This window comes from Sebastes umbrosus (genome assembly GCF_015220745.1).
Source record: "Sebastes umbrosus isolate fSebUmb1 chromosome 3 unlocalized genomic scaffold, fSebUmb1.pri SUPER_3_unloc_1, whole genome shotgun sequence".
NCBI classification, from domain to species: domain Eukaryota; kingdom Metazoa; phylum Chordata; class Actinopteri; order Perciformes; family Sebastidae; genus Sebastes; species Sebastes umbrosus.
Window position 1 is genome coordinate 54836 of NW_023618430.1, and position 27665 is coordinate 82500.

Here is a 27665-nt window from a genome sequence, read left to right on the forward strand (position 1 = left end):
GGATTTATAACGAGAGCTGGATCCGGCGTTGGAGGCGGGCGCCCCGCCCCGTTCATTCCTATGGAAGTTGGACTTTCATAATGTAAAATGCCGCGGTCCTTAACCCCGCATCCCAGCCGCTCTGTCTCCTTCACATGAACGGAGGAAGGACAATAACTCTGTATGATGATTTAACCCTCTGAGACCCACATAGAGCCGTTCTAGTCTTCTTTAGGGGGTCAAACGGCGGCGTCTGTGTCGCTGCGGTTCTAGTAGCGTGTTTCCTAACGATGATGGGATGTACTTCCTGTTTGCCATTACCTCTTTCCTCTTGATCGCTTCCCGAAGAAGCTCCACCACGTCTTCTCCCTCACAGTCTGTGGCCTTGAAGCCTTTGGTCCAGGTGACGAGGATCCCCTGCAGAGCACGGAACACAGATCCTGTTTGGATGGTTCAACACTCCTATGATAAGGTTCCAGCAGCAGTCTGAACTGAACTGTACTCCTAACATGGAAGGATCTGGTTCGTTTTGCTTCCTATTTTACAACACATGTGATGTATTGTTGAGATAAGTGATGGAGAACATACTGCGTCCAGGCTGGTCTGATGGCAGGGGAAGGAGAAGGTGAAACCCAGCGGCAGGCGAGCACTCTTCATCCCCATGTAGTCCAGGAAGTCGGAGATGCAGTGCACGATGTGGTCAAAGAGCTGCAAAGAGAGACGTGCCTTTAGTGGTTTGAATGCTATCACTTTATGTTTTATGGCGAGACCAGAACGTCTAGATGCATCTTCTAAATGTTGTTCATTAGATATGATGAAGGAATGGGAATAGGGAGAGTGTAACCATCATTACCTCCTCTCCTGTGCCCTGCATCACTTCTATGGGAATGGCGTAGATTTTGTTGTGCATCTCCACCGATCGCTTCTTCCCGCTGCGAATCTTCACCAGAAGCACGCGGAAGTTTGTCCCTCCGAGGTCCAGCGCGAGGAAGTCTCCGTTCTCTGGAGCACAAGAGAGGCGCTGTTAGCTTAAGAAGCAACAAAACGTGACCTCCCGGAACTTCCCCTCCGTTGGATGGATTTAAATAATACCATTTATCATCACAGGAGTCGACTTTGATGTTTGATGTGTTTTTCCCCTTGGCTTTGAAACCTTCATGTCTGAACTAGTCTGTGATGTTAACCTCTTCCCTGCCGAGATGAATTAAAGGATATATGATGACGGTTTGACGTAAGGCGCCGTGGATCTCTCTGATAGAATGTGGAAGAACCTGATTCACCACTTCGTTAGAGAATCCGGCTCAGACTTTGGAAAACTGCCAAACCCTGCTTAAACGTTAATATGCAAAATAGAGAGCCTGAGCTGATCTCTGGTGTCACATCTTCGTTGAAACCTGACGTATGATGTACAGAAGTGACCTGGACCGGGACAACCCGACAGACCTGATGGACGTCTCTAAACAGCAGCAGTGTCTCCGATCACAGTGGAAACAACTCTCTGAACTCCTGATGCAATCATCACCTTCCTTTCAACTTCCTTTGGAGTTCTTCCTCAAACATCCCGTACCTGATTGTGAACATTTGTAAACTGAAACCTGTACTGGAGATGTCTGTGTGTGACTGCTTCTCTCTCAACTTGTAAAAACTGCTTTGATTAATTCCCACAAAGTGAACGTGTGATGTGATCGAGCTGAGAAGAACATCCTGACGCATCTCGTTTTGTGATCAATCTAGTTACTCTGTAACTTGTCCTAATCACTCAACCCGATCTCACGGGAAGGCGTATCAATATCATGAAATTACAACAAGGACATGCCGTGTGTCATGAGGACGCATTTTAGGCTTTTCACGTGTCATAAAAAACATTTAATCACAATTAATCTCATTTTTTCTCATCAGTGTGGTCCTAATACTCCGTCGTACCGTCGTACCGTCGTCCCATCGTACCATAGACCTACAATAATGATCAATACAAAATTAAAATGTAAACAAAGAACAGTTCTTGATTTCCATGTTTAAAGTCCACAGAGAGCCTCTGGAGAGGAGCTGGAGAGACGCAGGCTGCTGACCGCTGCCTTCAGGTGAATATTATATTTCATTAGAGTGTAATAATTCCCTCTGACATCATGAAGGCTGACCTCTTTATCATTAGTGAAACTCTGGTTTCACCACACGACACCCTGCAGATAGATGATCTGATATATTAGAGTAATATCATCTTTAAAGGAGACTAAGTTGTAAATACATCAGAGATTATAAGGTAAAGAAAGATGTAATATCATATGTCATATAGATATTTGTAGTCACCTGTTCCATCCGGTGTTCTTCGGACGAAAGTGGGCAGCATCTTGACGGTGGCTTCCTCGTGGGTGTTCTTCTTGAGGCCTCGTTCTATCTCCTGCCTCATCCGTTTCTTCACCTCCAACAGCTGCGCTTTGCTCAGCCGGAACTCGGCCATCGTCTGCTGAATCTGGCGCGCCTGCTCCGTCAGACGGTACGCCACCGCCGTCACCATGGCGGCGCCTTTCGCACTCCCACTCTCAGACAGCAGGAAGCGGACATCTGAGTCCGGGACCAAGCGACGCACCGTCTTGTGCAGCCGGCGGGCGTATCTGTTCAGAGAGCAGAGCAGAGGAGAGGCTCCGTCGGTACAACAGAAGACTAAACACCAGATCCTCTCAGGATGGGGACCTTCAGCAGGGGAACGTACCGGGTTCAGATGGTTCAACACATACGTACCTCTTTCCACTAGGAACTGAAGCTATTTCAGATTACTGCTCATTTATTATAACATTATTATTATGATTATTCAAGTGTCTTTATTTATCATATGCACAACACAACATTCACAACAAAGCAGTCGTTGACAATGAAAGTCTTGGATCTCAGGTTCCCTTCATCAACCATCATTAAATATGTTTATAAATCACATAAGAAAAAGAAAAATGAGAATCTGCGACATAAAATAAAATATAGTTAAAATATAAACATCAATAAATATAAAATAAATAAATATAAAATAAGTCATGTAAGTTTGTGGTAGACAGTATTTCAAATGGATAAACTGGACGTTAACATCGATGTAGTCATGTATATGCATAATGAGAAGTAATACAAATATTATTATTATTATTATTATATAATTATATATAAATGTAGTAATGTATATACATAATGAAAAGTAATAAATATTGATGTTATTAGTATTATTATTATTATTATATAGTGTAAGCACCAACACATGAGTAAATAGGGCAGGGTGAAATTGTCGTAAACTGTATATCTAAAATATCCATGTCTATCCATTACTACATTGTTTACGTTCAGTTCATCCATTTAAATACTGTTTGATTTCTCAGTAAAAGGGATAACGTGTGTTCATCCTTGATCTTCCTCAGAGGAGGGATCTGGTTGTAGTGAAGGCTGATCTCAGTATTCATACTCACTGAGGGTGCATCTTGTAGAGCGACCCGTCGATGCCCACGGTGGTGCGGAGGCGTGCGACTCCTTTGTTCTCCTTGAGTCGTGAGAGGATGCCTCCCAGGGTCGAGGCGATCAGATTGGCCGAGCGGAAGGAGACGATGGTGCACACGTGCTGCACGGCCAGACAGTCTTCATCTGACGGCTCCACGCCGAGCCTCGTCAGGATCTCCATGCACTTCTTCAGCCCTTCTTTACTCCTGAGAACAGACAGATGGACATTATTAAAGATCTCATCCTGCTGTTGAGGAACAACGTTCTGCAAAGACGTTCCCCAGAAGAACAACACGGTATTGTCCTCCTGTGTGTTACTCACTTCTCAATGGCAGAGACGTGTTTGGTCTCGATCTTCCCCTTGGTCAGGAGCTCGGGGGTGATCCGGCCCTCAAACAGAAGCCCCTCTTTGGCCATCTTGACCAGGATGAGTCGAACCAGCTCTCCCATGTACATCCCACTGGCCATCTTCTCAAACCTGAGCACACAGAGAGGAAACACAGCAGGCTTCTTACATACATGACGTGTTAGTCATTCCTCCTTCTTCTCTTCAAAGACCCACAGGAGAGCTTCACGCTGCTCTGGGTCTAGTAGAGCTGTCAGTAGAGCTTCAGGTGGAGGTGGAGGTGGTGGTGGTGGTGCAGGTGGAGGGTGGGAGGTGGAGGTGGAGGTGGAGGTGGAGGTGTAAACAGGACTTTCATCCACGAGAGCTGTGTTTTGTCAGTGACGTCCTTTTCGTACACATTTACCTACTTGTTTCTTTAAGCCCATCCATGACGTGTTTCCTCAACCTAACTGCAGACGTTAGTGTAGTTTTGTTGCGTTTCGTACAAATGACAAGCAAAAACCCAACGCATTCTCATCCCATCTCGTCTCATGCTGACGCTCTGTCAGAACCCCTCGCCGTCACTCCTCTCAGACAATAAAACCACTAAGTTAGGTTTAGGAAACACCAACATGGTGCGGCTTTAAACTACGACTGTTGTGAACAGAGAACACGAACAGACAGCTGCCTCGTGCGTCGGTATCTAACGCCGACGGCTGCGTCAAAGCGTCAGTATTTTTATTGCTATATATTGATGCAGTATTGTTTTATGCTAAATGCAGTACCTGTGAGGGTTTCTGGATCAATATCTGTTATTGATTTGTGTTGTTCATTGATTTACTGTAATAAATATATACATACATTTATACATAAAGCAGCGTATTAGTCCACTCCCATGTTGATAAGAGGATTAAATACTGGACTAATCTCCTTTAAGGTTCATTATGAACAGATAAAACAATATGATTAACCGTGATTGAATATTTAAAATGGATTGACAGCCCTGATATGAACTGATGTACATTAACATGTACATATTAAATGTCTATCACAAAAGCACATAAGCCCAATAATGCCCTTTAAAGGTATTACTCTTTCAGTGCTTTGTTGTTCGTTAACAATACTGAACTACTGGTGTCTGTTTGTTGTTAACATTACAACATCTCCCGTGTCTTTGTAGATCTATCTTACAGGCATGTACTCCGTATTTCTGTGTTGGGGAGATAATCCTTCAATCCACTCCAAGAGTAAATCTGTGTTCTGCAGTAAGCGTCTGTAAATCCAGTATCCAGCAGCCAGTCCTCAGACAGACTGTAGCCTGCTTGGTAAACTCTTGCTTGAGTAAGTAAATACAGCTGTGAAGGGAACTCTTACAGCTGTTTCCCCGGGTTGATGGAGCCCCTGTCGATCTCACGGTCAAACTCTGTGCGGATGTCCTCCAGGGACCCGTCGTCCCCAAAGGCCCCCCACTCGGTGTTGATGCACATCCGGCCCTCGTCCCCTTCCACCTGGTCGATGTGACGCAGCTCCTCCATGTAGCAGGCGTTGGTTCCCGTTCCTGAAAGGAGGCAGAGCTGCGTGACTGTTTCTGCAGAGTGTCATGTTGTCCTAATGATGATGATGGTGGTGCTGGTTTAAGGTTAGAACACCTTTGGCGCCCCCACATGTACAACTGTGCTCATGGTACTGTAAGATGCTTTGGATATTTGTGTTCTCAGACAGATCTTATGAATGTCTTCCCACACTAGATGCAGCAGCGGTACACAATGAGATGATTTCCATTAGTTCGTATAATCTACTTTATGATTTGCTCTTCCAGGGTTCTCTAAAAGCTGTAGTCTGTAGTCTTTACCTATGATGATGCCCACTTCACAGCGCTGGTCGTCAAACCCGCAGGTCATCATGGTGCCGGTCGTGTCGTTCACCACCGCCATGATGTCCGCCTCATAGTCCTGAAAACACAACCAGAATGGTTTTAACTCAAAACTCAAATCAGCACTAAGTTTGGACTGATCGGCCGTTTTAAAGAAAAATATATCATCATTGTCTTTTCTAAAACGTATTACATTTTGAATATTAAAACAGTCGCTATGGTTCTTTTATTTGAAATGCATGAAACAATGAAATGAAAATGTATTTTAGTAAACGATAGGACGGCGTATAAGAGCCATTATAGGTAGGTATAAGAGCCACAACTTGGATATTCTCTGAGATTAAAGTGGTACATTTACGAAGAAACAAAGAAAATTAAATCACGATCAGAGTCATAAATCTGAAAGGTAAAAGAAATGTAAAATACAGTGGGGTTTTTTTTGTCAAGGAAGCACAGGGCTTCACTTTGTAAGGTTGGATCGACCTCATCCCTTTACTGACCTCGTCAAATTATACTTTGCAATCGGATTTAGCAATTAAGGAAATACTCCTTTTGTGATTTTGGCCCAGAATCAGCAGAGTATCATCGGCATCCAGACTGAGAAGAGACACTGCAGTGATGCAGAGTCCATTCAGAAGAAAACATCACTGATTTGAGTTGTTTTCTCATAAATTGACCGATTTAATCTCAATAATCTGGAGTTGTCTTCTAAGAATATCGCCCCCCTTTCCCGGCTCCATAGTTTTTTGTTTTTTACCTTAATGGCCTTAATACAAATGTTAGAGATAAAAGAAGAAAGAGAACTCACCCCTCGTTTCTTGATGGCCTTGTTCAGAAGATTCACGACGTCCATGCCTTCAACACCGCTGACTTTAAACTTCTTTGTCCATGTCAACAGGACCGCCTATAAAACACGTACAAAGACTTTAACACCAGGAGTTACAGCTGGACGGATCAGAGAGTCTGCTCATTGCTATTCCAACCACGGCAACGCTTCCCAACAACACATCTACTAACTTCTTCTTCTTCCCAGAACGGAAATACTAAACATCCTCCGGCTCACATCGGATCTCTGAACCTCAAGACTTAAGAATGAAGAAAGGACCTCACCGAAATATAGAAAAATAATCATCTAAAAGTAGAAGCAGCACATTTGTTGAAGTCTTTACCTCGTCTAGTTTGGTCTGGGCACAAAGTCTTTACCTCGTCTAGTTTGGTCTGGACACAAAGTGTTTACCTCGTCCAGTTTGCTTATCAGACAAACAGATCAACAGATGACGCAATCACAACAGCTCTTCACGCAGCCCTTACACACCTGGATCACAACAACACATATGTAAGGATGCTGTTTGTGGATTTCAGTTCTGCTTTCAACACAATAATTCCACACAAACTGGTTAACAAATTGAGCAACTTGGGCTTAGGCAGTTCACTGAGCACATGGGTGCTGGACTTCCTCAGGAACAGACCCCAGTGTGTCAGGATGGGGGACCACACCTCGGCCACTCTGACCCTGAGCACTGGAACACCACAGGGGTGCGTCCTCAGTCCTTTCCTCTACTCCCTCTTCACATATGACTGCTCAACTATTCACCCCACCAACACCATGGTCACATTTGCAGACGACACTGCTGTAGTAGGACTGATAACCAACAACAAGGAGACAGCCTACAGGGAGGAGATCCAACATCTGACACAATGGTGTCCCATAACAACCTGGATTTAAACACAACAAAAACAAAAGAAATGATAATAGACTTCAGGAGAGCCAGGCGGGTGGAGCACTCTGCCCTCTGCGTACGTGGAGAGGAGGTGGAGAGGGTGGACTGCTTCACGTACCTCGGAGTCCACATTTCATCAGACCTCACCTGGTCCAAAAACATCTCTCATCAGGTGGGGAAGGCCCAGCAGAGACTCTACTTCCTCCGGAAGCTGAAACAGGCTCACCTTCCTCAACACCTGCTGATCAACTTCTATCGGGCAACCATTGAGAGCCTCCTGACCTACTGCTGCACTGTGGTTTGCTAGCTGCACAGTGGAGAACAGGAGAGACCTGCAGCGGGGGGGGAGGATGGCAGAAAAGGTGATTGGGACCACATTACCCCCCCTCAGTGACCTATACGCTGGCCGGCTCTGTAAGAAAGCCAGCTGTATCTCCAAAGACCCCACCCACCCTGGACATGGACTGTTTGCTCCCCTTCCCTCCGGAAGGAGATACAGGACAATTAAAACACACACCAACAGACTACGAAACAGCTTCACCCTCCGGCTGTCTAGTCTGTAGAACCCCCCCCCTAAAGGCTGAGGACACCAGCTGCTGAACCATAATCATGACACCTGCACTTTATGATGATCCACTTATTGATTTGTGTACTTTGTGATTTGAATGTTTTTATGGTTGTTTTTAATGTTTGTTTTTACTGCAAAGAGCTGCTAAACTGCTTTTCGTTGTTTTCAATGACAATGACAATAAAGTCTCTATATTCTATTCTATTCTAGTTTGGTCTGGCACAAAGTCTTTACCTCGTCTAGTTTGGTCTGGCACAAAGTCTTTACCTCGTCTAGTTTGGTCTGGCACAAAGTCTTTACCTCGTCTAGTTTGGTCTGGCACAAAGTCTTTACCTCATCTAGTTTGGTCTGGGCACAAAGTCTTTACCTCGTCTAGTTTGGTCTGGGCACAAAGTCTTTACCTCGTCTAGTTTGGTCTGGCACAAAGTCTTTACCTCGTCTAGTTTGGTCTGGCACAAAGTCTTTACCTCGTCTAGTTTGGTCTGGCACAAAGTCTTTACCTCGTCTAGTTTGGTCTGGCACAAAGTCTTTACCTCGTCTAGTTTGGTCTGGCACAAAGTCTTTACCTCGTCTAGTTTGGTCTGGCACAAAGTCTTTACCTCGTCTAGTTTGGTCTGGCACAAAGTCTTTACCTCGTCTAGTTTGGTCTGGCACGAAGTCTTTACCTCGTCTAGTTTGGTCTGGCACAAAGTCTTTACCTCGTCTAGTTTGGTCTGGGCACAAAGTCTTTACCTCGTCTAGTTTGGTCTGGGCACAAAGTCTTTACCTCGTCTAGTTTGGTCTGGCACAAAGTCTTTACCTCGTCTAGTTTGGTCTGGCACAAAGTCTTTACCTCGTCTAGTTTGGTCTGGGCACAAAGTCTTTACCTCGTCTAGTTTGGTCTGGGCACAAAGTCTTTACCTCGTCTAGTTTGGTCTGGCACAAAGTCTTTACCTCGTCTAGTTTGGTCTGGGCACAAAGTCTTTACCTCGTCTAGTTTGGTCTGGCACAAAGTCTTTACCTCGTCTAGTTTGGTCTGGCACAAAGTCTTTACCTCGTCTAGTTTGGTCTGGCACAAAGTCTTTACCTCGTCTAGTTTGGTCTGGCACAAAGTCTTTACCTCGTCTAGTTTGGTCTGGGCACAAAGTCTTTACCTCGTCTAGTTTGGTCTGGCACAAAGTCTTTACCTCGTCTAGTTTGGTCTGGCACAAAGTCTTTACCTCGTCTAGTTTGGTCTGGGAACAGGGGAAGGAGAAGTCTTTACCTCGTCTAGTTTGATCTGGCACAAAGTCTTTACCTCGTCTAGTTTGGTCTGGCACAAAGTCTTTACCTCGTCTAGTTTGGTCTGGGAACAGGGGAAGGAGAAGTCTTTACCTCGTCTAGTTTGGTCTGGGAACAGGGGAAGGAGAAGTCTTTACCTCGTCTAGTTTGATCTGGCACAAAGTCTTTACCTCGTCTAGTTTGGTCTGGCACAAAGTCTTTACCTCGTCTAGTTTGGTCTGGGCACAAAGTCTTTACCTCGTCTAGTTTGGTCTGGGCACAAAGTCTTTACCTCGTCTAGTTTGGTCTGGGCACAAAGTCTTTACCTCGTCTAGTTTGGTCTGGCACAAAGTCTTTACCTCGTCTAGTTTGGTCTGGCACAAAGTCTTTACCTCGTCTAGTTTGGTCTGGGCACAAAGTCTTTACCTCGTCTAGTTTGGTCTGGCACAAAGTCTTTACCTCGTCTAGTTTGGTCTGGACACAAAGTCTTTACCTCGTCTAGTTTGGTCTGGCACAAAGTCTTTACCTCGTCTAGTTTGGTCTGGGAACAGGGGAAGGAGAAGTCTTTACCTCGTCTAGTTTGATCTGGCACAAAGTCTTTACCTCGTCTAGTTTGGTCTGGCACAAAGTCTTTACCTCGTCTAGTTTGGTCTGGGCACAAAGTCTTTACCTCGTCTAGTTTGGTCTGGGCACAAAGTCTTTACCTCGTCTAGTTTGGTCTGGGCACAAAGTCTTTACCTCGTCTAGTTTGGTCTGGCACAAAGTCTTTACCTCGTCTAGTTTGGTCTGGCACAAAGTCTTTACCTCGTCTAGTTTGGTCTGGCACAAAGTCTTTACCTCGTCTAGTTTGGTCTGGACACAAAGTCTTTACCTCGTCTAGTTTGGTCTGGACACAAAGTCTTTACCTCGTCTAGTTTGGTCTGGACACAAAGTCTTTACCTCGTCTAGTTTGGTCTGGCACAAAGTCTTTACCTCGTCTAGTTTGGTCTGGCACAAAGTCTTTACCTCGTCTAGTTTGGTCTGGCACAAAGTCTTTACCTCGTCTAGTTTGGTCTGGGAACAGGGGAAGGAGAAGTCTTTACCTCGTCTAGTTTGGTCTGGGCACAAAGTCTTTACCTCGTCTAGTTTGGTCTGGCACAAAGTCTTTACCTCGTCTAGTTTGGTCTGGCACAAAGTCTTTACCTCGTCTAGTTTGGTCTGGGAACAGGGGAAGGAGAAGTCTTTACCTCGTCTAGTTTGGTCTGGACACAAAGTCTTTACCTCGTCTAGTTTGGTCTGGGAACAGGGGAAGGAGAAGTCTTTACCTCGTCTAGTTTGGTCTGGACACAAAGTCTTTACCTCGTCTAGTTTGGTCTGGGAACAGGGGAAGGAGAAGTCTTTACCTCGTCTAGTTTGGTCTGGGAACAGGGGAAGGAGAAGGTAAATCCCACAGGAAGCTTTTTATCTTTGATCTTTTGCTTCTCCATGAAGTCGCCGAGGCAGTCGGCAACGTGGCCGAAGAGCTGCAGGCGGGAGAGAAGAAGAGAACAATAACATCATACTAACAGACATTTTATTACATCTTTCTTCTCATTTTGAAAACAGATGAATGTTGAATTGTCTGAGATTATTTAATATTCTGTCGATCCTGTTCATGTGAATCAGGTTAGACACCTCTCAGTATAACACTCACTGTAACCCTGTTGGTATAGTAACATTCATTAAATGAACTATAATAATTTATACATTGTAATATTAAGATTCAATGAGAACTAGAATTTAAAAATGTAACTAGAAGTAAAAATTTAAATATATACACATTTTATTCATGTAATAAATAAACTGTGTTGGGACTCATACTATTTAAATGTTTAATAGTTACTGCTCATAAACCTTCAAATGAGTACATTTTAATTTGAAAGTATAGCGTATTTAACAAATGAAACCAAAACCTCTCTAAAACACTTTAAATAAAATGTTAACATTATAACCTTTAGTGAGGATTTACTGCAGGACAGGTGCATTATACTGTTTTAGCTAGGTGTACCTAATAAACTGGCAACTGGCAAACTTGAAAAACAACAATAACAAATTTTAACAAAAATCAAAATGCTGCCGGTTATATAAATAAAATCGGTAGGCTGGCTAGATAGAAAATAGATTGTACACAAATACTGTGTATCAGTAGCAATATATAATATATAATATATTATATTATATATTATATTATATTATATTATATATTATATATTATATATAATATAATATATTATATAATATATTATAATATATAATATATAATATATAATATATAATATAATATAATATATAATATAATATATAGTATATATTATATTATATATAATATAATATAATATATTATATAATATCGAGGTTCTTTTGTAGAAAAAACATTTTTAAAAATCATTTTTTGGAAGTTGTGAATGGATTCAGAATCTTGATTCTTCCATGAATCTATTGATTAATAATGTTAATATTTGACCCATTACTCTCCATTAAAGCCTCCTTGTTGAGGAACCTGTTGATATAGAACTGGACATTTCTGGGCAGCTGTTCCGCTGATGTTTCATTAAACAACATCTGTCTCCGCTCCGTCTGTGGACGTCACGGTCTGAACCAATCACACGGCCTCAGGCCGTCTCCTCTGTGTGTTTTGGTTCTCGTGTTACAACCCGACCGCCGGCTGTTCTCTACCAGTTAACTGAAGGTCAGCGGAGGGTTGTGACGTCACGGCGTTACTCACAGCGGCGTTATTGAGGGGGGGGGGGGTCATTTTACACATATTGACCCTGGACCCGACCTTCAGTACTACGGAGCTGTGTGAGGACGGCAGACACAAACACTGAGAGTTAGAGTAGAGACAGTAGAAACAGTAGAGAGTCTCTACCGTCCTCTACTGTTCACTGAGAGTTCAGAGTAGAAACAGTAGAGAGGAGAGACGGGGGAGAAAGAGGGAGAGAGAGAGAGATAACAAGAGAGAGAGGTATATTGGTGTTTACCCGGGAGCCGTTGCCGTGGATGATGTCATCGGGCGTCTCGTAGACCTGGCTCTCCATCTGGACCGGCTGCTTCTTGTCCTGGGTCACTTTGACTCTCAGGATCCTGAAGTTGGACCCTCCGAGGTCCAGAGCTATGAAGTCCCCTTTCTCTGTGGACACAGAGACACACGGAGACACACGGAGACACACAGAGACACACGGAGACACACGGAGACACACGGAGACACACAGAGACACACAGAGACGCACAGAGACACAGAGACACACAGAGACACAGAGACACACGGAGACACACGGAGACACACGGAGACACACGGAGACACACAGAGACACACAGAGACGCACAGAGACGCACAGAGACACAGAGACACACAGAGACACAGAGACACACGGAGACACACGGAGACACAGAGACACAGAGACACACGGAGACACACGGAGACACACGGAGACACACAGAGACACACAGAGACACACAGAGACACACAGAGACGCACAGAGACACAGAGACACACAGAGACACAGAGACACACGGAGACACACGGAGACACAGAGACACACAGAGACACACGGAGACACACAGAGACACACAGAGACACAGAGACACACGGAGACACACGGAGACACAGAGACACACAGAGACACACGGAGACACAGAGACACACGGAGACACACGGAGACACACGGAGACACACAGAGACACACAGAGACACAGAGACACACAGAGACACACGGAGACGCACAGAGACACAGAGACACACGGAGACACACGGAGACACACGGAGACACACGGAGACACAGAGACACACAGAGACACGGAGACACAGAGACACACAGAGACACACAGAGACACACAGAGACACATAGAGACACACAGAGACCCAGAGACACACAGAGACACACAGAGACACACGGAGACGCACAGAGACACAGAGACACACAGAGACACAGAGACACACGGAGACACACGGAGACACAGAGACACAGAGACACACAGAGACACACGGAGACACATGGAGACACACGGAGACACACAGAGACACAGAGACACACGGAGACACACGGAGACACAGAGACACAGAGACACACAGAGACACATGGAGACACATGGAGACACACGGAGACACACAGAGACACACAGAGACACACGGAGACGCACGGAGACGCACGGAGACGCATGGAGATGCACAGGCACGCACAGACACGCACAGACACACAGAGACACACGGAGACACACGGAGACACACGGAGACACACGGAGACGCACAGACACACAGAGACACACAGAGACACACGGAGACACACGGAGACACAGAGACACACAGAGACACACAGAGACCCAGAGACACACAGAGACACACAGAGACACACAGAGACACACAGAGACACACAGAGACACACAGAGACACACAGAGACACACAGAGACACAGAGACACATAGAGACACACAGAGACGCACAGACACACAGACACACAGAGACACACAGAGACACACAGAGACACAGAGACACACAGAGACACACGGAGACACACGGAGACACACAGAGACACAGAGACACACAGAGACACACAGAGACCCAGAGACACACAGAGACACACAGAGACACACACAGAGACACACAGAGACACACAGAGACACACACAGAGACACACAGAGACACAGAGACACATAGAGACATACAGAGACGCACAGACGCACAGACACACAGAGACACACAGAGACACACAGAGACACACAGAGACACACGGAGACACACGGAGACACACAGAGACACAGAGACACACAGAGACACACAGAGACCCAGAGACACACAGAGACACACAGAGACACACAGAGACACACAGAGACACACACAGAGACACACAGAGACACAGAGACACATAGAGACATACAGAGACACACACAGAGACACACAGAGACACACAGAGACACACAGAGACCCAGAGACACACAGAGACACACAGAGACACACAGAGACACACACAGAGACGCACAGACACACAGAGACACACAGAGACACACAGAGACCCAGAGACCCAGAGACACACAGAGACACACAGAGACACACAGAGACCCAGAGACACACAGAGACACACAGAGACACACACAGAGACACACAGAGACACACAGAGACACACACAGAGACACACAGAGACACAGAGACACATAGAGACATACAGAGACGCACAGACGCACAGACACACAGAGACACAGAGACACACAGAGACACACAGAGACGTTATCATCTCTCACATTCACATCATTCTGTTTCACATTATTCATTTATAATTAATGACATAACAAACCATCACATGACTCAAATCAGATTTGACTTCTTGTACAAGTGAAATGTTTTTATTCTTGAAGTCACTGAGAGTTGATTTATCATGAATAAACTGACCGTTTGCCTTTCTGTGTTTACATTATTAAAACCTCCATAATGTAAACAGCAGCTGGTCTGACCTGGCTGGTTCTGATGGATTCTTTAGGTTTACTAGTTTAACACCAGAATCATCACTCCAGCTTTAAACCTGAGCCCGGTTCAACCTTAACGTTAACGTGTTAAAGAAATCAGCGGCGTTGAAACGAGTGTGTGTTTATTATCACGTTAACTCTGACAGCCCTACTGTAATATATGTTTTTTTAAAACGACATGCTCTGAAGTGTTACTAACATAGATCATAACTTGTGATATTGGGAGCTGTAACGTTCTCTACAGTCAGTCTGAATCTGGATCTGACCCTGATGCAGACCGGAGGACAACAGGACACGTGATAGTGTGTGAGGATGGACAGGGATCAGACCCGTGACCTTTTCAGTTAGTAGAAAACATCCAGGACATTCTGCCTGCCCAACAAACAATGTTCTTCATTTAGTTCACCCTGACTGGAGGGTTTATCTGTTTGACCGGACTGGAATGAGACGTGACCGCCGCCACACTTATAGACGTGTTACTGACTGGCTGCAGAGCACGAGTCCATTCTACTGTCTCCGTCCCACTGAAACCTCACAGCTACCTTATATATCTATAAACTAACACAGACAGGAGAAGGCTGTATTTAATATCTTTATTTGATATATTTTAACTAAAGTCCTGTCAGACATAAACTATTGTAAGAAAAACTCCAGACCAGTGTCACTACTACTAAGAACTCAGATCTAGAAGTAGAAGTAGTAATACCACTCTGTAGAAATACTCAATATCACTCTATATTTCAGCTGCTTGGCAGTAATGTTAGCTGACCAGACCAAGGTCTCTCCATGAATCAATGCTGATCCTAGTGTTGGCTTTTCCCGCCTCAGCCTCCCGACCGCGGCCGGAGGGAACGGGGGGAGACGCCGGAGTTTTGGTCGGAGACGATAACGTTTCTCTCTGCGGAGCCCCGTCACTTCACAAGACACGGGAAACCTCTGTTGGTCTGGAGGAGCTGCAGCAGTTATTTCTGCACAAACGTCCACTGAACATTCACTAGATATTCTCAGAGCTAAACTAACTCTTCTGCAGTGTGGAGTGAGCAGCATGCACGTGAGAGGTGGAGAGAGAAGGAGCGTGGTGTGTGAGTGAAGGCAGGCAGAGGAGCAGAGGAGCAGAGGAGCAGAGACTCCGGTCCTGGAGACCAAAGCTACGGTCTCCCCCGCATCCTCCGACCGCGGCCAACACTGTTTAACAGCTTCACTAGATACAACCAAGAGGTTTTGGTGCTTCACTGGAGTTTGAGTTGGAGTCTGAGTCTGAACAGCGGAGACACACGAGAGACCATGAGACACACGAGAGACCATGAGACACACGAGAGACCAGGAGACACACAAGAGACCATGAGACACACGAGAGACCATGAGACACACGAGAGACCATGAGACACACAAGAGACCATGAGACACACGAGAGACCAGGAGACACACAAGAGACCATGAGACACACGAGAGACCATGAGACACACAAGAGACCATGAGACACCGACCAGCAATGATTTATACGAGTAAGAAGTTACAAACAGGAACTTTCAGAACAGAAGTTGAGAAAATGTACATAGTTACTTTGCAGCACTGTTCAAGACAAAGTTGTACAAGCAGAGACAGAGTTGTTTGAGGGTTTAGCAGACTTGGACAGCAGGAATGTGGCTCAGTCTTAAATTTAATCCTGGCTTTAATACTGGCATCAAACCCACGGGTTTAATCCGGTTATAATTCCCCAAAAACCAGAGCAGGACCAGCTGAAGGTTCGGTCACGTTTTGTGTCCAGCTTTGTCTCCTGTTACTGAGAGCGTTAGGGTTAACCCCGTATACAGTATGTCCAGCTTTGTCTCCTGTTACTGAGAGCGTTAGGGTTAACCCCGTATACAGTATGTCCAGCTTTGTCTCCTGTTACTGAGAGCGTTAGGGTTAACCCCGTATACAGTATGTCCAGCTTTGTCTCCTGTTACTGAGAGCGTTAGGGTTAACCCCGTATACAGTATGTCCAGCTTTGTCTCCTGTTACTGAGAGCGTTAGGGTTAACCCCGTATACAGTATGTCCAGCTTTGTCTCCTGTTACTGAGAGCGTTAGGGTTAACCCCGTATATGTCGTAGGGAACAGATCAATCAACCAGTTGACTTCCCCCGGTGTTGAAGTGGAACTAAACCAGTGAAATGAAGCGCTGCACAGCCAAACCAGAGATGTAGCTTTGCTTGTTGTGGTCTGGAGAGAGATGGTCAGTGGATGTAAACCCAGATGACTCTGCAGCTCGTCTCCCATCAACAGATCAACAGATCAACAGACAGAGACGGATGGATTCCTTCATCTGAGATATGATCATGAACTCGTCCTGCGTTTGAAGGATGAACGCACCAATTAGTGGGATTCTCTTAAGATTTGTCTTTACGTGTTCAAACGGGGAGGTGGCTGATCCTGAGAATGTAAACTGTATATGTAAACCTTTATGACCAAAGATTAAGAAACAACAGTAGTTTGACCAAATAAAAACAAATCTTAACTTCACTTTTTTATGAGCTAATTATTATGACTTTTATTTATTGACTGGTTTCACCTGTACATGTACTTTATTCTAATGATACTAACTAGTTTCTTCATACAATGTAAATAAAACAAGATAAAGAACATGCCATAACGTAAGCATCAGATATAAAAAAATATAATATTCGTGAGTTAATAAATAAGTAAAAAATAGATTGAAATTCATTCAAATAAACATTTTATATTACTGTTCCAATCAGCTTTCATCTAGCTTTTTCTTTTTTGTTCCAAATCTTTTTTATGTATTTATTGGATTTATTTGCAGACATGGTGAAGATCATCTTAGCACATGTAGAACAGAACTCAGTGTATGTGACAGAAAATAAAAACAATAAACGGACCACCACTTCCACTCCGCCCCGTCCCAAAGAATAAAAATATATATATATATACATAAACAAATAAATATATAAATATATAAAAATAATAATAGTATTCAAATAAAATAATTTAAAGTAAAACGTCCATCACATTTAACCGTCGGTGTGACTTCACCTCTGCCCTTTGCTCGGTCCCTCCGACCTCATGTGCTCCTCGAGGCTATTCATAAGGTGCGAGCAGCGTGGCCTTGTTCAGCCCACAGTCACAGTATGTCTGACAGCCGCTGGATGTTATTCTAGAGTCCAGGCGTTCCTGTTTACGAACCGGGACGACACATATCGGCAGTAAACGGGACCAGATCCTGACTTCACCGTGACTCGGAGAGCTCTCTGACGACGTTCAGCACATTAAAATGATCCAGAAACAGCTTCAAAATGATGACACCAGTAGTTTTGCATTTCTTGTTTGTTTCCCCGGTAACCACATTATAAAGGTTCCATCATTAAAACATATAGATATAGATATAAAAGTTTGTAACATAACCATAACCAATCATTTCAATAATAATGACAATAATGATCCTTTTCAGGCTTTAATATGCCTGTTTGTTTTTCTCATCATATTTTATTTAATTAGCTCACTATTTATAATATAGATGGATTTATATTTATATATAGATCTAGATTATTTTGTATAGATATATGTTTATCTTTGAGCCCACTGATATAGATATATATCTCTATATATATCTCTATGTATATAGAGATATATATCTCTATATCTCTATCTCTATATATAGAGATAGAGATATATATCTCTATCTCTATATCTCTATATATAGAGATAGAGATATATATCTAAATATCTATATATAGATATATCGATATATAGATGTATATCGATATATCTATATATCGATATATCTATATATCGATATATCTATATATCGATATATAGATATCTATATATATCTCTATATAGATATATATATATAGAGATATATATCTCTATATAGATATAGAGATATATAGATATATATCTATATATTGTGTGTGTTAACCAGAACATCAACATCTGGATTTCAGCCACATAAAGAATCCTAAAGTCAAACAGTTCTGATGTTAACAGCGTCTGTGGAAGCCTCAGCTTCTGACAGGCCGACGCTCAGACGGCTCTCATCAATACGTCATGTGTCAATGGATCATAGAAGCTCTCATTAATCAATACATGTGAGGTGTCCGTGTGACGGTGTGACGGCGACGGCGTTGGCTGGATGTGATGAGATGAATGATACGGAGTGAGATCAGGCCGGCTGAACTGTTGGGCCCCGGGGCCTCAAACAATAGTCCAGATCCAGAGCAACAACACAAAGAGGCTGATGTCACCCACAACAGGGCCGGAGGTTTCACCACATCAGCACATTGTTTACAGACGGGCAGGAACAGGACGCATTGGGACGCATTGGGACGCATCGGGACGCAGCGGGACGCAGCGGGACGCAGCGGGACGCAGCGGGACGCAGCGGGACGCAGCGCTTCAGCTCTCTTATACAGTAGAGACGGAGCGTATGTAGAGGACATCACAGAGACACTGAACTCTCCGTTAAACTGCTGAGTGGGATCACTTTAACGGGATTCAATCTGTCGTCCACGTGACGCCCACATTCCTCACATGTCATTGTTGCTTGTATATATGTAGTAGCACAGTTTGAGTTTAACCAGGCCGGTCCTCCACCAGAGAAATCCTCAGTCGACTAACTCTCGTATGATTTTTGTTTTTTTACTAATAGATTCGTTGATTTAATGGACAGATCTGTGAAACTGAGTTCCTCCACAAAGAAGCTCCACTTTAATCTGATGTTTACCAGAGATGAGCTCACAAGATGCTGAGAAAGAAGTCATTCAACATGAAACAAACATAAAAAACAAAGAAATCTTAAAGGTCCAGACGCACCAACCCGACATCAGAGAACACACCAACCCGACATCAGAGAACACACCAACCCGACATCAGAGAACACACCAACCCGACATCAGAGAACACACCAACCCGACATCAGAGAACACACCAACCCGACATCAGAGAACACACCAACCCGACATCAGAGAACACACCAACCCGACATCAGAGAACACACCAACCCGACATCAGAGAACTAGCGGCGCTGCAGGCCGACTGTCGCGTCGCCTCACGTCTCCTGTGTCTCGGCCAAAATGCTGCACTCCAACACATCAACAGCCGACAGTCAGTTAACACGTACCGTATACGTAATAACCCTCCACACCAGCAGGCGGCGCTAGTCTGGATTCATCATTCAGAAAGGGAAACAGGAAGAGCGAGGACGGAGGATATACAACCATGTGTGTATTAAGAGAAGTGGCTCCAGCGTTGGAGGCTCCGTTCATCCTATCAGAGCGTCTCAGTGGAGCATGAAGACGAAATGGAAAAGTACCCGGATGTTCCGGCGATCTTTCGCATCCATTGGGCACATGGAACATGCGCAGTAGCGTCCGCTCGGTCACATGACTCGGTGACGGGGTCCCAAGGTCACGCCGTCGTCACGGCTTGGCGCTCCAGCCTCGGTCTGGGTCTCACTCACATGAACGGAGGAAGAGGAATATCTCTGATTCAGCTGTTAGAGTGTTTTAATGATGTAAATCAGGACTGTCAGAGTTCGTACTATAGTATCAGAGTGTTCTACTAGAGTATCAGAGTGTTCTACTATAGTATCAGAGTGTTCTACTAGAGTATCAGAGTGTTCTACTAGAGTATCAGATTGTTCTACTATAGTATCAGAGTGTTCTACTAGAGTATCAGAGTGTTCTACTAGAGTATCAGAGTGTTCTACTATAGTATCAGAGTGTTCTACTATAGTATCAGAGTGTTCTACTAGAGTATCAGAGTGTTCTACTAGAGTATCAGATTGTTCTACTATAGTATCAGAGTGTTCTACTAGAGTATCAGAGTGTTCTACTAGAGTATCAGAGTGTTCTACTAGAGTATCAGAGTGTTCTACTAGAGTATCAGAGTGTTCGTACTAGAGTATCAGAGTGTTCTACTAGAGTATCAGAGTGTTCTACTAGAGTATCAGAGTGTTCTACTAGAGTATCAGAGTGTTCTACTAGAGTATCAGAGTGTTCGTACTAGAGTATCAGAGTGTTCTACTAGAGTATCAGAGTGTTCTACTAGAGTATCAGAGTGTTCGTACTAGAGTATCAGAGTGTTCTACTAGAGTATCAGAGTGTTCTACTAGAGTATCAGAGTGTTCGTACTAGAGTATCAGAGTGTTCGTACTAGAGTATCAGAGTGTTCTACTAGAGTATCAGAGTGTTCGTACTAGAGTATCAGAGTGTTCTACTAGAGTATCAGAGTGTTCGTACTAGAGTATCAGAGTGTTCTACTAGAGTATCAGAGTGTTCGTACTGTAGTATCAGAGTGTTCTACTAGAGTATCAGAGTGTTTGTACTAGAGTATCAGAGTGTTCGTACTAGAGTATCAGAGTGTTCTACTGGAGTATCAGAGTGTTCTACTGGAGTATCAGAGTGTTCGTACTAGAGTGTCAGAGTGTTCGTACTAGAGTATCAGAGTGTTCTACTAGAGTATCAGAGTGTTCGTACTAGAGTATCAGAGTGTTCTACTAGAGTATCAGAGTGTCCGTACTAGAGTATCAGAGTGTCCGTACTAGAGTATCAGAGTGTTCTACTAGAGTATCAGAGTGTTCGTACTAGAGTATCAGAGTGTTCTACTGGAGTATCAGAGTGTTCTACTAGAGTATCAGAGTGTTCGTACTATAGTATCAGAATGTCCGTACTAGAGTATCAGAGTGTTCGTACTAGAGTATCAGAGTGTTCTACTAGAGTATCAGAGTGTTCGTACTGGAGTATCAGAGTGTCCGTACTAGAGTGTCAGAGTGTTCTACTAGAGTATCAGAGTGTTCGTACTGGAGTATCAGAGTGTCCGTACTAGAGTATCAGAGTGTTCGTACTAGAGTATCAGAGTGTCCGTACTAGAGTATCAGAGTGTTCGTACTAGAGTATCAGAGTGTTCGTACTAGAGTATCAGAGTGTCCGTACTAGAGTATCAGAGTGTCCGTACTAGAGTATCAGAGTGTTCTACTGGAGTATCAGAGTGTTCGTACTAGAGTATCAGAGTGTTCGTACTAGAGTATCAGAGTGTTCTACTAGAGTATCAGAGTGTTCTACTAGAGTATCAGAGTGTTCGTACTAGAGTATCAGAGTGTTCTACTGGAGTATCAGAGTGTTCGTACTAGAGTATCAGAGTGTTCGTACTAGAGTATCAGAGTGTTCTACTAGAGTATCAGAGTGTTCGTACTAGAGTATCAGAGTGTTCTACTAGAGTATCAGAGTGTTCGTACTAGAGTATCAGAGTGTCCGTACTAGAGTATCAGAGTGTTCGTACTAGAGTATCAGAGTGTTCGTACTAGAGTATCAGAGTGTTCGTACTAGAGTATCAGAGTGTTCGTACTAGAGTATCAGAGTGTTCGTACTAGAGTATCAGAGTGTTCGTACTAGAGTATCAGAGTGTTCTACTGGGGAGTTGATTCACCTCCAAATCAATGATCCTCTGAGTTACAGACGGCTCTTTATCAATGGAAGTCTATGGGAAAAGTCTTTTTGGGCCCGATGGCATCACGTGACGGACACGGAGGTTGTAGTACCTCTGTTTGGCCACTACGCTCTCTTCCTGGAGGGTTGATATAAAAGACGTTGTTTTGATACGTTCATGAAACAAAGCGACGTTCGTCGACCGTCTTCACACCAACCTCACTCAGCGCTCAGCTTCAGTCCAGATGATATCTGTGTGTTGGAACGATCAGATGAACCGTCTTGACTCGGTTTGCTTTCCTCACGTCTGTTTCTCTTCTCGTGCACAGATTCGTTGAAGCTGAACAGCCAATCAGAGTGATTTCTCTCACGCGCCGCCGCCGATCCAACGTGCTGAATCAGACTAAAAACCTCCGACACGGGCCGACTATAGCCGACGAACTGGTGTGTCAGGACCTTTAGTCGACTGAGACCAAAACAACCGACTAAGACGGAGCGTCTCTAAATTTAACCCTTTCCTACCTCATGAACTCACGAAGACAATACGGACTTTTATTACAGTTCATTAACATGCTGTCTTATATTTTATTTAACTTGATCATGACCTGATCAATGTATTAAATGTAAGCACAGTTTGCTCTTTTGAATATACATGGATATAATAATAAGAATTCATAAAATAGATGAAATTATTTAACTATTAAGTTTTCTTTTCTAGCTCTTTGATGAATCGATGGAGACTCATTCTGCCAACGGGAGAACAGGAAGGACGTGATGCTGAGAAACAACAGGTGATTCAATATTTAACTAATATGTAACTTCCAGCTGAAGACTTCAAACAGAACCTGACCTCTGATAATAGATAAAGATAGATAGTTATATAGATATATAGATAAAGATAGATAGCTTTATCTATATATCTATATAACTATCAGCCACAGATCGACTTTCTTTATACAGCGAGATGTTAACGTGTTCCTTTACAGACAGATTAAAGATTTAGACTCCAAATCTCTCCTCAAACCCCCCAAAACATATCAAACGTGATCTAGACCCTGTTCCCTGAACGCACCTTAACCCTTTAATGTTCCCTGAACGCACCTTAACCCTTTAATGTCCTCACGAGGAGAAGAGCGATGGAACAATGATCTCATTGCATTAATAACAACAAGCAATGTTTTAATAAAGTTAATAAAGTTAACAGACCTCACGGTTTGTTTAATATAAGACTCTTGAGATGAAGTAAAAATACAAATGATATACTGTTATTATAATAGTAATAGGTTAGTATACCAACATATGTCAGTTTGTTACCATGACATTAGTAGTATTACCAGAACTAGTCCTTTATTATTTTAGATATTTAACATATTTACAGAAGGCTACTTTTGAAAAATCATACTGATATATTTTTTTCTTCCAATACATATAAATATATATATAAAATGGAATAATGTTAAATACATAACATTAACAGATGCTGTTAACAACAGTGAATGTTCTTAGGATCCCTACTTTGACCCGTACAGGACAAGTCAACCGTTTGGTAATACGATGTGTTTATTAAAGAATAGTACATTTGAATTACATATTTGATAATTGAACCTTTTGGTAGAAAATTATTTGATTAAATTATTTTATCTCTGAAACTATGATCTGTGGAAAAAATGAGTCCTCGAGTCTAGAGTGACTTTTTAGTTGCTAACTTCCTGTAAGAAGGCGAACTAAAGAGACACAGACACATCGAGAGGACATCCAATCAGGTTGAGTTCAGTCTCAACACATTTTATATCTTTTAGAATAAGATATATTGGCTCTCAGAATGATCTCTACCAAACGGTCAAGCAGAACATTGAAGAACAAACCCATCTTCAGTCTCAGTCTGAGGGCTACAGTACGTTTGTCTTCTGGGCAGCAGGAACCTCTAGGAGATGTTCTGGGACTCACAGTGAGCAGTATCGGTCACCTGGTTTTACCAGAATCACAATGATGTGTTAGTGTACCTGATCCGTCGGGGATGGACCTGACGAAGGTGGGCAGCATCTTGACGGTGGCGGTGGGGCTGGTGTCCCGGCCCAGCCCGTTCTCCATCTCCCTGCGGAACCGGTTCATGATGTCCTTCACCGTTTCATCAGAGAAACGCATGGAGTACAGGTACTTATCGATCTGTGAGGAGCAGGAACAGACAGGGTGTCAGGGTATCAGGGGGTCAGTTTAGTGTTCAGGTAATTAAAAACAAGCATTTTAAATGAGAGTAAAGACATGACAACACATCTGAAGATAGAAACCCAGACTAGGACGGTGAGTTGGGGAACTTTCAGGTGAATCTGTGGTGTGAAATACAGAAGTTAAAGCTGCAGTAGGCAGTATGTTTTTGTCATCATTGGGCAGACATCCCATAATAACCTTTCAGCATATTGTAATTCAAGTGTTCTGAGAGTAAACTAGACTTCTGCTCCTCCTCATGGCTCTGTTTTCAGGCTTTAGAACATTTAGCCCGTGACGGGAGACTTTGACCAATCACAGGTCATTTCAGAGAGAGCGTTCCTATTGGCTGTGCTCCGGTCATCTGACCGGAACTTGGCATTTCTTCAACAGATTTCACAATGGCGGCGGCGGCACAAACGTTCTCATGTTCCAGCTAAACCGTGCACTACAAGATGATTCTGAGAACATGTGAGGAGAGAAATAGACATTAAAGTAACAGAATATTGATTCATATTTGATCAGCGCTGCCTAGTTTCACCGTTTGGTCAGAGTTCAGAGTGATTGACAGCCGGCTCTCAGAGACGGCAGCTGGACAGCAGACCTCAGATCAGCTCTTACTGCTTGTCTTCCTCCGGTCTGTAAAATCTTGCAGATGCCGTTAGGAGCACCGGAGGACACATTATATTTAACAGGTTACCTGTTTCATGAACTATTGTCACGATATAGCGACTGCTTTATAAAAATAACTTTTTAAAATCCTATTTCTCCAATCTGCCTCCTTGAGCTTTAAAGAAGTAGTCCGAGAAGTAGTCGGGGTTTTTACGTCAGTTTGTGACACCCGGCCTCTCGTCTGTTTACGTCCAGCTCTCTGAGCGTTGAACACAAACCAACCAGACGACAGTTTGCAGAGATGCTGCCCAAAAGAACAGAAGGAGAAACACAGCTCCTGTTGAACATGATGAAAGACTCAGATATCAACATGAGAAGATATCACAACGCAGACCTTCTCAAGAAGGTGGATGAAGGAATGAAAGAGGGAGGCTGAGGTCACCACCGGTTAATCAGAGGATGAACGGCTGCTTGTAAACAGGAATGTTAATGTTCGTTAGTAATGTAAAAAGCTTAGTGGGATATATTGGGTTTATTTTGTGCATGTAAATATAATCAGTGTTTGCCTCCATCTCATTCATTATGTTCCTGTGTGAGGACCCCTCAGACTGGGTTACATCTGACTTCACTAATGCATGAGAGGCGAGTTGACTACATGTAGGCTGAGCGTCAGTCAGAAAGTCAATAGATTGATTCACTTCACACACAAAGCACAAAGAGGGAGCCTGAACCAGGACACTGAGGGATAACAGGCCTCCGCCGGTCAGGGTGTGAGCGTGGTTGGATATCCTCCGGGTCTCCTGTGACTGGATGAGAGCGTGTCGGTCTGGATCACAGAGGTCTCTTCTGTGTGCGGTTAGTCTGGTCTGCCTGCGTTGCTGCGTTCTGTCCTGCGGGTCCTCTCGTCTGCCGCCGCGTCCTTCAGTTGTTGCTCCCTCGTCATGAGGTGTTGGTGCTTCAAGCTGCTTCTCCACCTTGTGCGGTCAACTGAAGAGCCTCCCAGGACTTGGTGTCCATGTCTAGGCCGCCAGGCCTTCACGTCTCGCTCGCAGACATCTTTGAAGCGCAGGCTGTTGTTCAGTTCTCCATAGAGGAGGTGTTTAGGGATGCGACCATGCTCCATGCTGGTGAGTCCAGCGCGGGTCACAACCTTGGTGCTGCCCGGGATGCAGCGGAGGCTTCTCAGATGGAAGGAGTTGAGTTGTCTGTCCTGTCTGCTGCAGGTTGTCCACGTCTCGCTGCCGTGCATCAGCGTACTGACGATGCAGGTTGTCCACGTCTCGCTGCCGTGCAGTAGCGTACTGATGATTCAGGTTGTCCACGTCTCGCTGCCGTACAGCAGCGTACTGATGACGCAGGTTGTCCACGTCTCGCTAACATACAGCAGCGTACTGACGATGCAGGTTGTCCACGTCTCGCTGCTGTGCAGCAGCGTACTGATGATTCAGGTTGTCCACGTCTCGCTGCCGTACAGCAGCGTACTGATGATGCAGGTTGTCCACGTCTCGCTAACATACAGCAGCGTACTGACGATGCAGGTTGTCCACGTCTCGCTGCCGTGCAGCAGCGTACTGACGATGCAGGTTGTCCACGTCTCGCTGCCGTGCAGCAGCGTACTGACGATGCAGGTTGTCCACGTCTCGCTGCCGTACAGCAGCATACTGACGACGCAGGTTGTCCACGTCTCGCTGCCGTGCATCAGCGTACTGACGATGCAGGTTGTCCACGTCTCGCTGCCGTGCAGCAGCATACTGACGACGCAGGTTGTCCACGTCTCGCTGCCGTGCATCAGCGTACTGACGATGCAGGTTGTCCACGTCTCGCTGCCGTGCAGCAGCATACTGACGACGCAGGTTGTCCACGTCTCGCTGCCGTGCATCAGCGTACTGACGATGCAGGTTGTCCACGTCTCGCTGCCGTGCAGCAGCGTACTGATGATTCAGGTTGTCCACGTCTCGCTGCCGTACAGCAGCGTACTGATGACGCAGGTTGTCCACGTCTCGCTAACATACAGCAGCGTACTGACGATGCAGGTTGTCCACGTCTCGCTGCCGTGCAGCAGCGTACTGACGACGCAGGTTGTCCACGTCTCGCTGCCGTACAGCAGCGTACTGACGACGCAGGTTGTCCACGTCTCGCTGCCGTACAGCAGCGTACTGACGACGCAGGTTGTCCACGTCTCGCTGCCGTGCAGCAGCGTACTGACGATGCAGGTTGTCCACGTCTCGCTGCCGTGCAGCAGCATACTGACGATGCAGGTTGTCCACGTCTCCCTGCCGTACAGCAACGTACTGATGATGCAGGTTGTCCACGTCTCGCTGCCATGCAGCAGCGTACTGACGATGCAGGTTGTCCACGTCTCGCTGCCGTGCAGCAGCATACTGACGACGCAGGTTGTCCACGTCTCCCTGCCGTGCAGCAGCGTACTGACGATGCAGGTTGTCCACGTCTCGCTGCCGTGCAGCAGCATACTGACGACGCAGGTTGTCCACGTCTCCCTGCCGTACAGCAGCGTACTGACGATGCAGGTTGTCCACGTCTCCCTGCCGTACAGCAGCGTACTGACGATGCAGGTTGTCCACGTCTCGCTGCCGTGCAGCAGCGTACTGATGATGCAGGCGTTGCATACGGCCATCCTGGTCTTTACTGTTAGCTTGGTGTGTTTTCCCACACTCGTTTGGAGAGGCGGGTTGCTGCCTTCACCAATCCTCTTGTCCATTTCCGTCTCATGACTGAATACATGACCTGTTAGAACATGCAACCAGAATC

General features: G+C 44.7%; 1 protein-coding gene across 7 annotated transcripts in view; it reads right to left on the bottom strand.

Moving 5' to 3' along the window:
- The window catches only part of LOC119484101 (hexokinase-1), a 42194-nt gene that overhangs the window by 10004 nt on the left and 4525 nt on the right, over positions 1-27665 (bottom strand). For 3 of the 7 annotated variants that reach the window (XM_037762605.1, XM_037762606.1, XM_037762607.1), the window contains exons 2-13: positions 24083-24245; positions 12179-12327; positions 10562-10681; positions 6460-6555; positions 5631-5730; positions 5153-5336; positions 3776-3931; positions 3426-3659; positions 2287-2591; positions 833-981; positions 568-687; positions 301-396 (exon numbers count right to left, since the gene is read on the bottom strand). In XM_037762605.1, coding sequence (XP_037618533.1) covers positions 301-396; positions 568-687; positions 833-981; positions 2287-2591; positions 3426-3659; positions 3776-3931; positions 5153-5336; positions 5631-5730; positions 6460-6555; positions 10562-10681; positions 12179-12327; positions 24083-24245 — 1872 coding nt within the window. Of the gene's footprint in view, positions 1-300; positions 397-567; positions 688-832; positions 982-2286; positions 2592-3425; positions 3660-3775; positions 3932-5152; positions 5337-5630; positions 5731-6459; positions 6556-6820; positions 6877-8706; positions 8713-9139; positions 9182-10561; positions 10682-12178; positions 12328-24082; positions 24246-27665 lie in introns of those variants that run through there. The other 4 variants (XM_037762608.1, XM_037762611.1, XM_037762609.1 and 1 more) reach the window with 4 other exon arrangements.